The sequence below is a fragment of the Trachemys scripta genome, chromosome 4 (assembly GCF_013100865.1).
Source record: "Trachemys scripta elegans isolate TJP31775 chromosome 4, CAS_Tse_1.0, whole genome shotgun sequence".
NCBI classification, from domain to species: domain Eukaryota; kingdom Metazoa; phylum Chordata; order Testudines; family Emydidae; genus Trachemys; species Trachemys scripta.
This window is the reverse complement of record NC_048301.1, coordinates 7,099,094-7,115,144: the sequence shown is the minus strand read 5'-3', so window position 1 is coordinate 7,115,144 and position 16,051 is coordinate 7,099,094. Positions and strand designations below refer to the sequence as shown.

At 44.0% G+C, this 16,051-nt stretch overlaps 1 protein-coding gene across 1 annotated transcript in view; it reads left to right on the top strand.

Moving 5' to 3' along the window:
- Positions 1-860: 860 nt before the first annotated feature.
- Positions 861-16,051, top strand: part of MAP4K5 (mitogen-activated protein kinase kinase kinase kinase 5) — a gene marked incomplete at its 5' end in the record, with an annotated part of 80,889 nt that continues 65,698 nt past the window's right edge. Inside the window, 1 exon segment of the mRNA XM_034767959.1 lies at positions 861-1,129. Coding sequence (XP_034623850.1) covers positions 1,022-1,129 — 108 coding nt within the window.

Sequence of the window (16,051 nt, the reverse complement as noted above, 5' to 3'; positions counted from 1 at the left end):
CTCTTGTGGAGTCACCCTTCTCCAGCTACCTGTACAGCATCTCTGCCAGAGGTGACTGACCCTGGGGCCCACAGCAATTCCCCTGAAGAACAAAGATCCTGCCTTTGGAATAGTCCCACAAGTGCTGGGTACCAAACAAGGCCTTCCTGGGGGAGAAGGGGCCCTGATCTCCTTCCCTCCCACTCAGGGGCTCTATCCCCACCCTGCAGATGACATACTGAGCTCTGTGTTGTTCTGTTAATACTCAGTTTATTTGTCCAGGACCAAAGTATAAATGCTTGCAGCAAGGGCACTTACATAAGTGTGCCTCCAGGTGCTGTTGCATGTCTCCTTGGTTATGTTTATGAGAGAGCATTTTTTGTTTAAATGGAAGACCTGAATAGATGCTCTATCACCTCAACTCCCTCTCTGCTAGAACACCTATCTCTGGGCCTACGGCAGGCAAGTTAGCATTATTTTTTAGGGGGTCCTTAAAATATCAACAGCACATAGCTGCCCTGTGCTGTGGAGAGCATCCAGGCAGGGAACTGCCTCTCCTTTCCCTCTGCCTTTGGACCAGAGATGGGAAGAGTTTGAGAAGGTAGCCGCTGTTTCCTAGCCCCAGCACAGCGTGAGGGGGACACCCAGCTGCCCTGCTCAGCTGCTATCATAGCAGTCCCGCCTCCACCACTGTTGTCTTTGTTGTCAACCAAGCTGTAACAGAAGCTGAGACCTTTCCCTCTAATGCAGCATGGAAGCACTTGAGGGTGGAGGCTTCTCTTTTTTGACATCTGAGTCCCCACCCCCAATCTCCTGGGAGCCAGCAACACAAAGCCTAACTGAAACCATAACGTAATAAGTCGTTTTGTTTTGTGTCTTAGGCAAAAAGGTGGGAGCAGAAGCCATGTGTGCAAAGAACAGATCCCCTCTAGACATCTAGAGCATCTGTCCTCCTGGGAGTGGACTCCCAAGGGTGGTGAAGGGAGAAGCAACTGCATAGAGATCCTGTTTGCCCTCCTCTCTGGGGCTGTATTGACTGAGAATGGACCCCGTGGCTCGGCCGAGTGGGGATATCATGAGGCGGAATCCACAGCAGGATTATGAGCTCATCCAGAGGGTGGGGAGTGGCACATATGGAGATGTCTATAAGGTGAGAATGATATACCTACACCCTCGACTCTTTGTCTGCACCCCCACTCCCTGTTTTGTGACTCTGTAAATAGTAATGCTAATCAGCTTTCATTTTTAGAAATCACTTATTAGCCCTTTTCATTTTGTGGCCGAACTTCAGAGCACAAAGGGACCACTAGTGCTGAAAGTGGGAGATGGTGACTTCCTAAAAGTCCTGGCCCATTCAGATCCCTGGCACAGTGTTGGCAGGCTGAGATTCCCCTGCAACCCTCGTGCATGTGCCTGCATATTCTCTCTCTTTAAATAAAAAGGTTCTTTGACACTTGGGATGGATGGGAAAAAATTTCATCTCTCTGGTCCTGATGCTGCAAAGGGTCTGAATTGATGGATACATCACCTGCTACCTTCAGTGTTTATTGATCCTTTTAACGGGAGGGGAGGGGAGGGTTATTTGTTCACTGAATTACTTTTGAGAATGTGCCATTTATAGTACCTGATTAAAAGGGTGCAAGTTTATCCCTGAGTTAATAATAGCTTTCAGAGGCAGAAGCAGATTAAGCCAGCTCTTCAGAAACTCATACAGAGTTTCAGGTCACTATAGAGTTAGTTAGCATTGTATATTCTGCAGATACTCTTGGAGGCCCTGATCACACTGACATGGGAAACATTGCAAACACAACCATGTCAAATAAAAGCTATGCATATTACACTTCCATTCCTAGACCATTACCTGGTGAGGTACTGACCACCTTCTGCGAAGCCAGTGGGCGTTGAGAATGCTCAACAACATGCAGGGTTGGTTGTCTTGCAAATAGTGCTTAAGATTTTTAGCTTTGTTGGCAAACTGGGGCTCTTAACTCCTGAGAAAAGAGGCTAAAGTGTTTTACTTTGGAATGATGTAGAATACATTTAACTCAAAAGTGGAACTGGTACAATACAACATACAGTGAAACCTATCTTAAGCCATTATATGAGGGGCCAACAAAAATTGACCCCTACTAGAGATGGGTCTTTAACTGAGATCAAGTAAAACTGTACAGATTAATTTTGGTGGCACTCCTGAAGTGGTTGCTGAAAGTAGGAGGTCGGCTATGGGAAGGTGTTTCTAGTGCATTCTTCACTGTACCACACAGTCACTACCTCAAGAATATTTAACAATCATAAATACTAAAAACAGGTATTTTCCAGAGGGCTTTACAAGAGACCACTAAGTACCTTTGCTAGTGAATTTTGCTCTGAGCATCTGAAAAGGCCAGTTCAGCTTAACAGATCTAAAATGAAACCCACCTTAAACAAATGTTGGTCTTTTAAATTTTTCAGCAACTTGAACAAAGTTTATCAGTTTCCCATGCAAAGATCCCAAACAGGGATAAAATCAAAACCTCTCCATACTGTAACCTGACAAAATTAAACCATATGTGAAAGAGACACCATCAACTTAATACATAGTTTAAAATCCATAAGTTAAAAATAGCTTCAGATACTACATTTATTCCTGGGCCATTGGTTTTTACTCTGTTCCTTTATGAAAGACCCCCTATAAACAGGGAATTGTAGGGAGATCTGCATTATAAATCTAGAAAAGAAGAACATACAATGATTTGTGGTTGGGCACAAATTTGGGCACTCAGCTTCTAGCACAGTCTTTTTCTGGCAGGTGATTGAGGGTTTAAGCAAATATTTTTGTTCACCATTAAATTGTAGCAGTACGTTTAAGGTATTATTTTACATCCTCCACCCTACTCACATTGCTGTTCAGAACTGTTACTTGGAAGCTTAAAATTGAGATCTGTTTTGTTAGTGATTTTTTTCCCCCCTCTCTCTTCACCACATGGTGCACAATGGTTTATTGTAGGGTTGCTCATGAGTGCTGAGTTGTTGGCACTGTTTTGATTTTTTTTGATTCCAGAATGCATTTCTGGGTGGAGGAGAAATGCCTATAAATAAGTGATTTTCATATCTGTTTACAGTGTGTGTACACAGATCCAAATTTGGGCCTGCCCTTTTCAGTAAAATATCAATGCATCAATTGCCTAATTTATATTAGGACTGTATCTGCTTGTTCATTAATGCTTGCATAAAAAATAGCACTGTTTATTGAATGTTAATGACATTTTAAACTTCCCTTAATACAGTTCTTTATAAAGCATCCTACATGCTAACTTTGAAAAGAGGTTGTAATAATGAGGCTGGGATATTCAGTGGCATTGAAAAGTGCGGTGGTGTCTTATCTTTGGTGCCCCCGTCCCCCATTGTGGTTGTCAAATCATTTGCATGCTGCGATCCTGTTAAAGAGCCCATAATGCTGTTCAAAAAAGTAGGGATGGATGTTAGTTCTGTCTTCCTGGCAAAATTACAATTTACCCGCCTTGCAGTACTTCCATAGTATCTTCCATATGAGGATCTCAAAGCATTGTATAAACATGAATCAAGCCTCCCAGTGCCCTGTGGAGTACATCGGGAATGCAAAGGCTGCATTTCATCTCTGGTGAACACAGAAGCTCTTGGATATCACACAGCACTGCTGCCCAACATTTTAGGACAAGAGACTGGAAAAAAAATCCAGTGGAAACTGCAGATAGAATTCAGGTACAGAAAGTAATAACCCCAATATCCTGGCCAAATTCCACCACAGGTAAACACCTATATCACTATAGTGCTTTGGAAATCTCTACTAATGAATACAGAATAAAAATGATAGTAAAGAAGGCATAAAGGAGGTTATACATTTTATTCTTTAATTGAAATTGGATAAAACATTAATATGGATTTTAATGGTGGCCATGGGAATGGGAAGTGATGTCTTGGGGGTGTGCATATAGCTATGACATTTTGACATGACAATATCTGTGGAGATGTTCTGCTGGTGTTTGAGGTGCATAGTGGAATAACGGAGTGTCTGTGTGTCCCTTGTGTTGAATGCAGTGTTTTAGGGATTTAAGTTTAAATATATATTCTGTTACAAATTTGAGAACTTTAACTTTTTCAAACTTTCTTTTTAAATCGAAAGCTTTGCAAGGAGCCTGTTCCCGTAATGTAGCAATAACACGACATGATGCTGTATAAAAGATCTGAATTCAAATTCCTCCCCATGCTGGCATGAATTCTGTGACACTTGTAACTCTTGAGGGGAGAGGGTTTCTTATGCTGCACTGATTGCATTTACTAATTGCATTGACATAGGCAAAATACATGTCTCTGCATGCGGATTAGGAGAAACCTGGGTTTGTACCTGATTGTTCTGCTGGAGAGTGAATGAGACAGGTGTGCTTTAAATCTTAAAAGCCCCTGCTTTAAGTTCTGCTTCTCAGCTCGATGTTTGTGAAGGGACACTGATAATTACAAAAAAATCACACTGGGTTGTCAATTAACATGGTGCTTTAAAAACCTCACCAAGGCAGAGTTCCTGGCCCACAGACCTTGCAATTTAAATGAGACCCGGAACAACAGATCAGGAGAGTCAGGGTGTGTGGGAATTACTGAGAGCAGGGAGGGATTGCTTGAAGACGAGGGTTTAAGGTGCCACTGCCTGGCATTGGTTTAACTTGTAAGATCTTGTGACTACTGAGGCCACTCTTAGGATTAATTTATACACATGCACCTTTCTCTAGTAGTTGTCCTCCCACTTTCTCCCCTTTCCTTCAGATCTGTGTTTGTTCAACTGTTGAGTTTTGTCTGAATCCCAGCTTGTGAGCTCTCTGGGACAGGGACCGTCTTGTTTGTTTGCACACCACGTAGGACAAAGGGGTTGTGATTTCTGATTGGGGGTGGGATTTGAAAGAGGAAAGGGGATGTTTGGAATAGGGGCCATGGAGCTTGATAGAAGGCATACAGTCCTGATTGAAGAAAGGAGACAAGGAAGCAGTCTCAGTAAGCAATCATCATGATGTGAGGTGGGGTACTTCAATCATGAAGCCTACAGCAAGTTTGTATTTGTACATTCTAACAACTCAAATATGCAGCTGTTAGTCCCAGCAGTTGGAGATTCCTGCCTGAATTGTGTTTACCAAAAATCCAAAGTACAGAATAAATCACATCTGAGGTATGGGGCACGCCTTTTCCTCTCCTGCCTTGTCTTTTCCTGTGACTCTTGGACTTATTGGCTACTTGGGATACATCTTGAGTTTACAAACACGTTAGTTTCTCTTGTGTACTGCATTCATTAAATCTCGTATGTTTTTTATTTTGCTTTTTTTAAAGGTTGAAATGGAGTTTTTACGAATACCTCATACAATTGTCATTTAATTACATACTGCAGTGCTTAAGCATCCTTGTGCAGAGATGGGTAATATTGATTTCTAAAGCATCCTTCTGCATACAGAATAGGTTTGCAAAATGTGTAGTGTCTTCAGGATATTTTGCAACAAATGATAATGTTGATTGTTTTACCCCTCAGTCTCATAAATCACAATCATTTCGTTTTTTTTAAAGGCTGCGGCTCTAATCTCTTCTTGGTTTATGGAACTTCTTTTTTCTTCATTCTTTGCTTTTTGGCTACTGTTGCAGATAAAACACAGGGCTCCAATATTTTACTTTGTGTGAAATGATTTTGTGGTCTCAGTTACTTTCCCACTAGGCAGGCTTTCAAATCACAATATCTCCATTGCAGTGGTGCCCTTCACAGGAAAAAGGCTAAGGACTGAATAGGCATGGAAACTGCATCGGTTCTTAGATATGGTAGCTGCAAATCAGGGATGAGGTATGCAGCAGTGGTGGAGAAACATTAATTGTTCTTTGGACCTAGAGGACTTCAGCACATGGCCGTCTCTATGGCATCTTCCACAGTAGAAGGAACATCCAAACAATGATGGGTGGTCTTCAGCCTGTCAGCCCTGATCAATCATTCAGAGCAGAGGAGGGCAGAGGAAAAAAAACTACAACCAAGTCTGGGATGCAGAAAGGCTTAACTAAGTCCCTCAGACTAGTTTTCATTATTTCCTCCAACATTCCCATCCACATTCCTTAGTGGTATCTGGCTCAAGGCTGGCCTATGGAAAATCTACACATCCGCTTGAGAAAAAGCAGAAGATCATAGATTAGGGTTGGAAGAGACCTCAGGAGGTTATCTAGTCCAACCCCCTGCTCAAAGCAGGACCAACCCCAACTAAATCATCTCAGCCAGGGCTTTGTCAATCCGGGCCTTAAAAACTTCTAAGGATGGAGATTCCACCATCTCCCTAGGTAACCCATTCCAGTGCTTCACCTCCCTCCTAGTGAAATAGTTTTTTCCTAATATCCAACATAGACCTCCCCCATTGCAACTTGAGACCATTGCTCCTTGTTCTGTCATCTGCCACCACTAAGAACAGCCTAGCTCCATCCTCTTTGGAGCCCCCTTTCAGGTAGTTGAAGGCTGTTATCAAATCCCCCCTCACTCTTCTCTTCTGCAGACTAAATAATCCCAGTTCCCTCAGCCTCTCCTCATAAGTCATGTGCCCCAGCCCCCTAATCATTTTCGTTGCCCTCCGCTGGATTCTCTCCACATCCTTTCTGTAGTGGGGGGCCCAAAACTGGACTCAGTACTCCAGATGCAGCCTCACCAGTGCTGAATAGAGGGGAATAATCACTTCCCTCAAACTGCTGGCAATGCTCCTACTAATGCAGCCCAATATGCCGTTAGCCTTCTTAGCAACAAGGGCACACTGTTGACTCGTATCCAGATTCTTGTCCACTGTAACCCCCCAGGTCCTTTTCTGCAGAACTGCCTCTTAGCCAATTGGTCCCCAGCCTGTAGCAGTGCATGTGATTCTTCCATCCTAAGTGCAGAACTCTGCCATTGTCCTTGTTGAACCTCATCAGATTTCTTTTAGCCCAATACTCCAATTTGTGTAGGTCACGCTAGACCTTATCCCTACCCTCCTGCGTATCTATCTCTCCCCCCAGCTTAGTGTCATCTGCAAACTTGCTGAGGGTGCAATCCATCTCATCATCCAGATCATTAATGAAGATGTTGAACAAAACCAGCCCCAGGACCAACTCCTGGGGCACTCTGCTTGATACTGGCTATCAACTAGACATCGAGACGTTGATCACTACCCGTTGAGCCCGATGATCTAGCCAGCTTTCTATCCACCTTACAATCCATTCATCCAATCCATACTTTTTTAACTTGCTAGCAAGAATCCTGTGGGAGACGGTATCAAAACCTTTGTTAAAGTCAAGATATATCATGTCCACCGCTTTCCCCATATCCGCAGAGCCAGTTATCTCATCATAGAAGGCAGTCAGGTTGGTCAGGCATGACTTGCCCTTGGGGAATCCATGTTGACTGTTCCTGATCACCTTCCTCTCCTCCAAGTGCTTCAAAATGGTTTCCTTGAGGATCTGCTCCATGATTTTTCCAGGGACTGAGGTGAGGCTGACCGGTCTGCAATTCCCCGGATTCTCCTTCCCTTTTTTAAAGATGGGCACTACATTTGCCTTTTTCCAGTTGTCCGGGACCTCCCCCAATCGCCACGAATTTTCAAAGGTAATGGCTAATGGCTCTACAATCACATCAGCCAACTCTCTCAGCATCCTCGGATTCATTAGATCCAGCCCCATGGCCTTGTGCATGTCCAGCTTTTCTAAATAGTCCTTAACCTGTTCTTTCACCACTGAGGGCTGCTGACCTCCTCCCCATACTGTGCTGCCCAGTGCAGCAGTCTGGGAGCTGACCGTGTCTGTGAAGACCGAGGCAAAAAAAGCATTGAGTACTTCACCTTTTTCCACATCATCTGTCACTAGGTTGCTTCCCCCATTCAGTAAGGGTCCCACACTTTCCCTGACTACTTTCTTGTTGCTAACATACTTGTAGAAACTCTTCTTGTTACCCTTCACATCCCTTGCTAGCTGCAACTCCAATTGTGTTTTGACCTTCCTGATTACACCCTCGATCAATATTTTTATACTTCTCCCTAGTCATCTGTCCAAATTTCCACTTCTTGTAAGCTTCTTTTTTGTGTTTAAGCTCACTGAAGATTTCTCTGTTCAGCCGAGCTGGTCACCTGCCATATTTGCTATTCTTTCTGCACACTGGGATGGTTTGTTCCTGTGCCCTCAATAAGGCTTCTTTAAATACAGCCAGCTCACCTGGACTCCTTTCCCCCTCATATTAGCCTCCCGGGGATCCTGCTCATCAGATCCCTGAGGGAGTCAAAGTCTGCTTTTCTGAAGTCCAGCATCTGTATTCTGCTGCTCTCCTTTCTTCCTTTTGTCAGGATCCTGAACTCGACAATCTCATGGTCACTGCTGCCCAGGTTGCCACCCACTTCTATTTACCCTACCAATTATTCCCTGTTTGTGAGCAGCAGATCAAGAGGAGCCTAGCCTCTAGTTGTTTCCTTCAGCATTTGTACCAGGAAGTTGTCCCCAATACTTTCCAAAAACTTCCTGGATTGTCTGTGCGCTGCTGTATTGCTCTCCCAGCAGATGTCAGGGTGATTGAAGTCCCCCACAAGAACCAGGGCCAGATGAGAACCAGATGCAGTTCATTGGGACAGAAGTTGTAGTCATCTGCATATAGCAAATCATCAAGTCCTAATAGCCTGACACCACTTCTTGTGGGGCAAAATCCTCCACAACCTGGATCCGCTTCCAGAGCCTGCCAAGCGGGAAGTAAGGGGACTTATCAAAGTGTAGAAACAAAGCTTGGTTTTCAAGTGATTATGATCTTGCAAGAATATCTCTACTTGAAGATGTTGAAACACATGGGTCCCAAGTAGCTCAGAATAACTCAAATGTTGCTGAGAGCTGTAAAGCTACCACTTGGAGCACAGTTGATCTGTTTATGCAACATTACTACTTTATCTTGGCTTCCAGAGCTGATCCCAATTCACAAGAGTAGACCTTCCTTTTCCATTTTTAATATTGTAACTCTCCTTCTTTGAGTTCGTTACTGTTAATTTATCTCCCAAGGTCTGGGGATATTTGCTGATGATTCTTGAAGAAAAAGATGTTACTTATAAGGTAACAACTGTCCTTAGAGTAGGTCATCAGCATAGATCTATATTTGATTAAAGCACTAGAACAATATAAAATAACATAGCACACATTAAATGGATTAAAAACTGGCTAACTGATAGGTCTCAATGTAATTGTAAAAGGGACGTCATCTTCAAACAGGTGTGTTCCCAGTGTGGTCCTGCAGGAATTATTTCTTGGCCCTATGCTATTTAACATTTTTATCAATGACCTGGAAGAAAACATAAAATCATCACTGATGGAGTTTACGCGTGACACAAAAATTGGGAAACAGTGACTGAAAAAGATTTAAGGATCAGGGTGGACAGGCAACTGAACATGAGTTCCCAGTGTGATGCTGTGGCAAAACGAGCTAAAGAGCTAATGTGATCCTGGGGAGTCGTTAGTAGAAGTAGAGAGGTTATGTTCCCTCTGTATTTGGCACTGGTGCAATCGCTGCTGGAATCCTGTGTCCAGTTCTGGTGCCCACAATTCAAGAAGGATGTTGATAAACTGGAGAGGGGTCAGAGAAGAGCCATGCGAATGATTAAAGGATTAGAAAACCTGCCTTATAGTGGTAGACTGAAGGAGCTCAATCTGTTTAGCTTAACAAAGAGAAGATTAAAGCTGATTTGATTGCAGTCTAAGAGTATCTACATGAGGAACAAATATTTAATGATGGGCTCTTCAGTCTAGCAGAGAAAGGTACAACATGAACTAATGGCTGGAAGTTGAAGCTAGACAAATTTAGACCGGAAATAAGGCATACATTTTTGCCAGTGAGGGTAATTAGCCATTAAAACAATTTATTAAGGTGTGTGGTGGATTCTCTATCACTTACAAATTTTAAGTCAAGATTGGCTGTTTTTCTAAAAGATCAGCTCTAGGAATTATTTTGGGCAGTTCTCTGACCTGTGTTATCCAGGAGGGCAGACTAGATGATCATAATGGTCCCTTCTGGCCTTGGAATCTATGAATTGTCAGCCCTGCTTCTTCAGTCTCTCTCTCTCAGAGATTGTGATAAGGAAGCTGAGCTGACGGGGACTTGGGGTCATAGGTCCTTATCGTTGGGCCTGGGAGTCTGGTACCTCAAGGGAGTACATGTGTAGCCTCAAGGGTCAAGAGTTTTCTCAAAAGTTCCGTCTTTGGAGCCAAAGTGTGCGTGCATACCAAGCGTGGATCTGTACTGACAGCACAAAGAACTGCAGCTATAGGGTAGATAACCTTTATTTAAAACAACTCAGTACTGAATTATATAAATGGTTCATGTGAGCCAGAGTAAAACATCTGTTGTAAGTATTGGTATGTGTTCGGTTTAGGAAGGCACACAGTACCTGTAAGAGAATTTAAATGAATGGAATCCATGTGTCTTGTATAAAACACACAGGACCAGTTCTTTGGTTTTAATTGGTAAAGGGGCACTCAGATCAAAGTGAATCCAACTTTTTTACATTGTGAGTAAATGAACTTTCACAAAACAAGATGAATAGAAACTTTTCCATAATGTATTTATTCTGGGGGTGGGAATGGGTGGTTTTGGGGTGGGGAGGGCATAGGAAGAAGTTTTGTGTTTACAATGAAAGCCTTGCAAGGGAACCAGAAAGCGAAACCAACTAGGCTATTTTCATTGTCCCAAACTCTGGTAAATGCAAAACAGGAAACCAACAGCATGGATAGTGAAAAGTAAATGGATTCATACATTTCTTTAATAGAATCTAAGGAAGCTTAATACAAGTAGGACATTTTGGGGTTTGGTTTTTTTATTTGTTTAAAACATGATTTTTAAATGGCAGTGTTTTGTCTTGTGGGTGGAAAGGGTACTTTTTCTCCCTCCCTTCGCCCCCAGATTTTCACACTAGCAAATGTACTTCTGCACTTGAACTGGCTGCTGGTACATTGAAGTATTATTTATTTGCACTCTAGTAGTGCCTGGAGGCCCCAGTTGGGGGATTGGACCTCCTTGGGTATGTCTACATAGCTCACAGCAGTGAGCCTCGCAGCCTGGCTGACAGACTTGGGCCTCTGAGGCTCCTGCTAGCACGCTAAAAATAGTTGCATAGACAGCGCTTTGAAGTTGCTGCACGGGCTGGAGCTCGGGCTCTGAAACCCACCCCCTCTCCTTTGGCTTCAGAGCCCAAGCCAAAATGTCTGTGCTGCTGTTCTTAGTGTGGTAGCGCGAACCCCATTCTGTCAACCTGGGCTGGGAGGTTTCCTGCTACGAGCTGTGTAGATACAGCTGTTGTGTTAAGTGCTGTACAAACCTGTGCGAAGATGACAGACCCTGCCCCACGCAGTTTACAGTTTAGATTCACGTTCTTCTGTTTGGTGCTTATAGCCTTTTACACTGAATATGAATCTTTTTTAAGTGATAGAAGTTTAGATCCTCACTAGTTGCAAGTATTTTAGGCCTTATTTTCCCCCACCCCCCAGCAGACAAAAAGCAGGTGGAGTGAGCATGTCAGTTGTGAAACATAACTTCTATTTTGTACTTGCAGAGCTTAATGTTTAGAGCAGAGCTGGGGGGAGGGGGGCATGCAGGGTCACATGCAGCCACAGATTTCTGCCAGGGTTTATATATCCTGCCCTGAGCCCCGCTGCATACCACCAGAACTTTTAAATTGCGCCCTCCCCCCCCATCAACAGGTACGCTTCGTCTCTGGTTTAGAGGAAAGAATATTTCTGTATGAAGTCTTTGGGCAGGGGCTATCATTATCTGTTTGTACAACACATTGCAGTATGGTGCCCCAGTCTGATTGGTGTCTAAATACTAGGATAATATAGAGTGAAAAAGGACGTAGAAGTATATTTATTTTCCCCCATGACTCTACTTTCAGTTAGGCTTATTATTCTTGAAAAGAAGTAATAACTACAGTTGTGAGAGACCAACCTCTTTAGTGTGTAGAATCTGACACATCTCTGTTTAGGGAATGTTTTCTGAAAGGCTCTGTGCTCTTCACTAGAAAAGAGCCTGGTACTGCTCTCTGTCTTAGAAATCCAGCTGGAAAATTACAGAGTGAACAATTGCTTCTGGGATTTCTGTTTGTGAAAATGAAAGTACCCTGAAGACTAGAAATTGCTGTTAGGTGTCTCTCTTAGTGGCTGGGATTAGTTTCAAGTGTGCCTCACCCATGCCCATGTGATCTGAGCCGGCTCATGAATGCAGTGTTGTAAGGATTCAGAATGGGAAGTGCAGTTTCTTCTGTCTGGCAGAGCTCTATTCTGATAGGTGCACCCATCCAGCAGGATTTGCGTTAATCTTTTGCAGGATCCATAGTATCATTTTCATAGCCATCCACGTCTGTTTCCACTTCTCTTGTTAATCCATTCCTGGATCTTCCCCATGTGGCAGACAAAAATGGCTGTTCAGCATCTGTTCTAGACATGCTCAGTTTATACATCCATCCCCATTCTCTGCTGGTAAAGAGGCTCCGTGGGAATGGAACCCATATCATTTTGTTGCTCAGGGATAGGGAGGTGGGATACAAGGACTCCTTGCACAGACAAGTGGTACACGCACCTCCTTTGCAGTATGCTGCGCTCTTCTGAGGATTCCTGAATGGCAGTAGGATTGGGGGTAGGGTGGGACCAGAATACAGGGTCTGCCTTCAGAGGCTACTGCAGGTACTGATCTTGAATAGCTTGTGCAGAGGAGCTGTGAAGCCACTCTGTGGTCTGTAGTTTCCTCCCCCCATGTGTCTAATTTAGAACTGGCCTCTGGATTTGTCCCTAGGTGAGAAGAGAGGTTGTATATTTTCTTTGAAGAGTCTTGCTTGGGTGAGCAGCTGGGGAGGTCAGAAAGCGGCTCCAAGCCTGGCTGCAGGGTGTAAGTTACATTTTAACCTTTGGTTGCAAATCCTTTAACAAAGTAGAGGAAAAGCTCTTTGGAGAACCTGATTTCTCTAAAGAACGTACTTTCGTCATGTGGTACAAAGCCGTGTAAAAGAAAGCAGCCCGCATTTTTCCCAAGCACAGCACTTCTGCAAGCTCACTCGGGGAGAATAAATTCTCCCCACTTACAAACTGAATTTTGTGAAGAGGTTGTAGTTACAAGTTGCATTTTCACAACGACTACCCACCGACCCGTGGTTTGACTTTTGGGTTAGGTTCACCCTCGAAGGAGGCAGCGTTGCTGGTGTTCTGGCACCTCCTCGGCGGATATTAATAATAGCATGTCCTGTGCTCCTGCTTCACAGTTTAACTGTTAGTTCTCCAGCTCCCTACCCCTCCTCTCCTCACAGAAGAGAAGTTTCTAAAACTGACAAATCGATTTGTCTGGGTATCAAGAATATCCTGAGTTGTTATGCTTACAAAAAAATTGGAAGAGATATTAAAGTTCATGCTCCAGGGCTTAAGGCAATCCATAATTATTAGAGATCAGGGTGAGGCCTAATGTGAGGGGCAGATTATCCCATCCGGTCCTGCGGCGTTACTACACCTTCCTCAGAAGGGTCTAGTACTGGCCACTGTTGGAGAGAGGATATTGGACTTGGTGGACCTTGAATCTGTTCCAGTCTGGCGATTCCTATGACCCTGGTGCACTTCTCTTGCCTTTGAGATCTACGATTCTTTTGGAAACTTATTCCCCACCTTCATTTCTCAAAGGCCTGCTATAGAGTCCCAGGCAAGCAAGGAACCACTCGTCTGCATGACAGATTCTCTCTTTTTACTTCCCCCGCAGGCCAGAGGAAGGTACTATGTTTCTCCTCTGAATTTGCTCTTGAGGATTTTGCCTAACCTGAAAGTAACTTCAGTAAGAAACCAACGGCCTGGTTTCCCAGAACTGAGCATTTAACTTGCCTGTGTGGTAACAAAGATTATGCATACAAGTGGCCAGATAGATGCTTAGCTAGTTACTTGTCCATGGTATGTGAGTGTGCAGATTAGTCCTGTAGCTTTGCCATTGCCACTCAGTTCTGAAAATCAAGGTGTGGGTATGAAAGCCAGTGGCTCACCGCAGAGAGCACTCATGTCCTATGGATGAAGGTATGCTCCAGGAGGCAAGTCCTCTGTCAAAGAGAAGGCAGGCACTCAGTGTGTGGTCCCACAGAAGGCCATGGGGATGGTGCCAGCTTGCAACAATTGCTTACCACAACTTCCCAGGAAGCACAGCAGCTTTCCTTCAGAGATATGAGTTATGGGTAAGGAATGGTGTCCTTAGCTTCTGTTTGTCAGAGGGTGGAGATGGATGGCAGGAGAGAGATCACTTGATCATTACCTGTTAGGTTCATTCCCTCTGAGACACCTGGCATTGGCCACTGTCGGCAGACAGGATACTGGGTTGGATGGACCTTTGGTCTGACCCAGTATGGCCGTTCTTATGTTCTTATGACTCTAAATTTTCAAGATCCCAACCCCTACCCCAAGGCCTCCATGCTCAGTCCCATTAAGACTCTCCCAGTACGTACCCGTCCTCTTCATAAGAAAATATCCAGAGCCACAGATTTGTCTCCGCATTCTGGTTTTTTTTTGCTCAATGCCTTGTAATGTTTTTACAATTTTTGTTTTAACCTGATTACAGCTAGAGTACTGAATGTACCCTGGTTTGGCACAAGTATGTGTACTTCCTGCATACGCGGAAGGAAGTTGTTTTCCTGGATTTAGAGTGACCCAGATGTCTTTTCAACATGTCAAGTTGACATTGTGGAGATGTGCGATGACAGGCTGTATTGTGGGAATAGATAGAGGAAGACGGGCTGGGGTGGAAAGATAGATTTGTGAGTCATTGGCATGGAGTGGTAGGTGAGGCTATGGGAGGGCTGTGATTACCTAGAGAAGAGTAAGGGACTGAGGGTAGATCCCTGATGAACCCCTACAGAAGTTGAGAGGAGAGGACAGTTACCTATAAAAAGAGAAGCCCTGGAGGGGTGAACAGAGATAAGAGGAGAACCAGCGAGGGTAGAATAATGGAAGCCAAGGGACAAGAGGATGTTAAGAAGGTGGGTGCTATCAAGAGTGTCAAAAGCAGCAGAGTAGAGGCTGATGAGGCTGGAATAAAGGGCTTACTCTTTGATGAAGAAGAGATTGTTTAAAAGCTCTGAGAACAGTTTCATTGGAGTGGTGAGGCTCCAGGATGGAGCTGGTGAGAGGTGCTCAAGGCAGTGATTGTAGATGGCATATTCTGTGAGTTTGGCGGTGAAGAATAAAAGAGAAATGATGTTGAGGGGCTGCTTTATGAGGCTAGGAGAGATGAGGGCATGCCTGTATTGTCAGAACAATGAGCCCAAAGAGTGTGAGGGGTTTGAAATGGTGAGAGTGGGGGCAAGCGGGATGAGGAGGTGTGGGAGGTTAGAAGTGGAGAGCAGATGAGAAACCTCCATGTTGGTGACAGAGGAAGGAGGAGATCAAAGATGTATCTTGGAGAGACTCAAGGGATAGTCTGCAACAAAGGAGAAAGCAGGATGGATACTTGGAGTGTGGAAAAAAAGTCACGAGTATTAACAGATTAAAGGTTGGGAAAGCGGCAAAGGGGATGAGTAGTAGAGGTCAGAGAGAAGGAACTTGGAAACTGAGATATCATGGAAGGAGGAATATTTAGCGAAGAACAGATCAAGCAAGCAGCCATTCTGGTGAGTGGGGCAGTTGATCCAAAGTTGGAGATCAAACAAGGATGGTGAGTTGGTTGGAGACAAGGGTTTTTCAGATGGGATCTCCACATGGAAGTTGTTGCCACAGCAGTGGATGGGAGATTGACACCTGGATCTCCCTCATTTCCTCTCCTCTCAGTGTTAGAGTGGAAGATGGTGGAACAGGAAAACTAGGAACATAAAGACGATAGCAGCTGTAGCTATGATGTTCAGCAAGTGAATTACTTCCCCCATTTTCCTCCTGACTTTGTCAACTCCCACAGCTCAGTAATTTAGATTGTAAATTCATCTGTGCTGGGATTGTCTCATTTTATTTGTAAGGCACTATGTACACCTGTCATGCTATATGCATAACTGGTTCTGAAACAATCTTTTCCCCATTTATTTCTGATGGTTGAGTGTATATTTTTCCATGT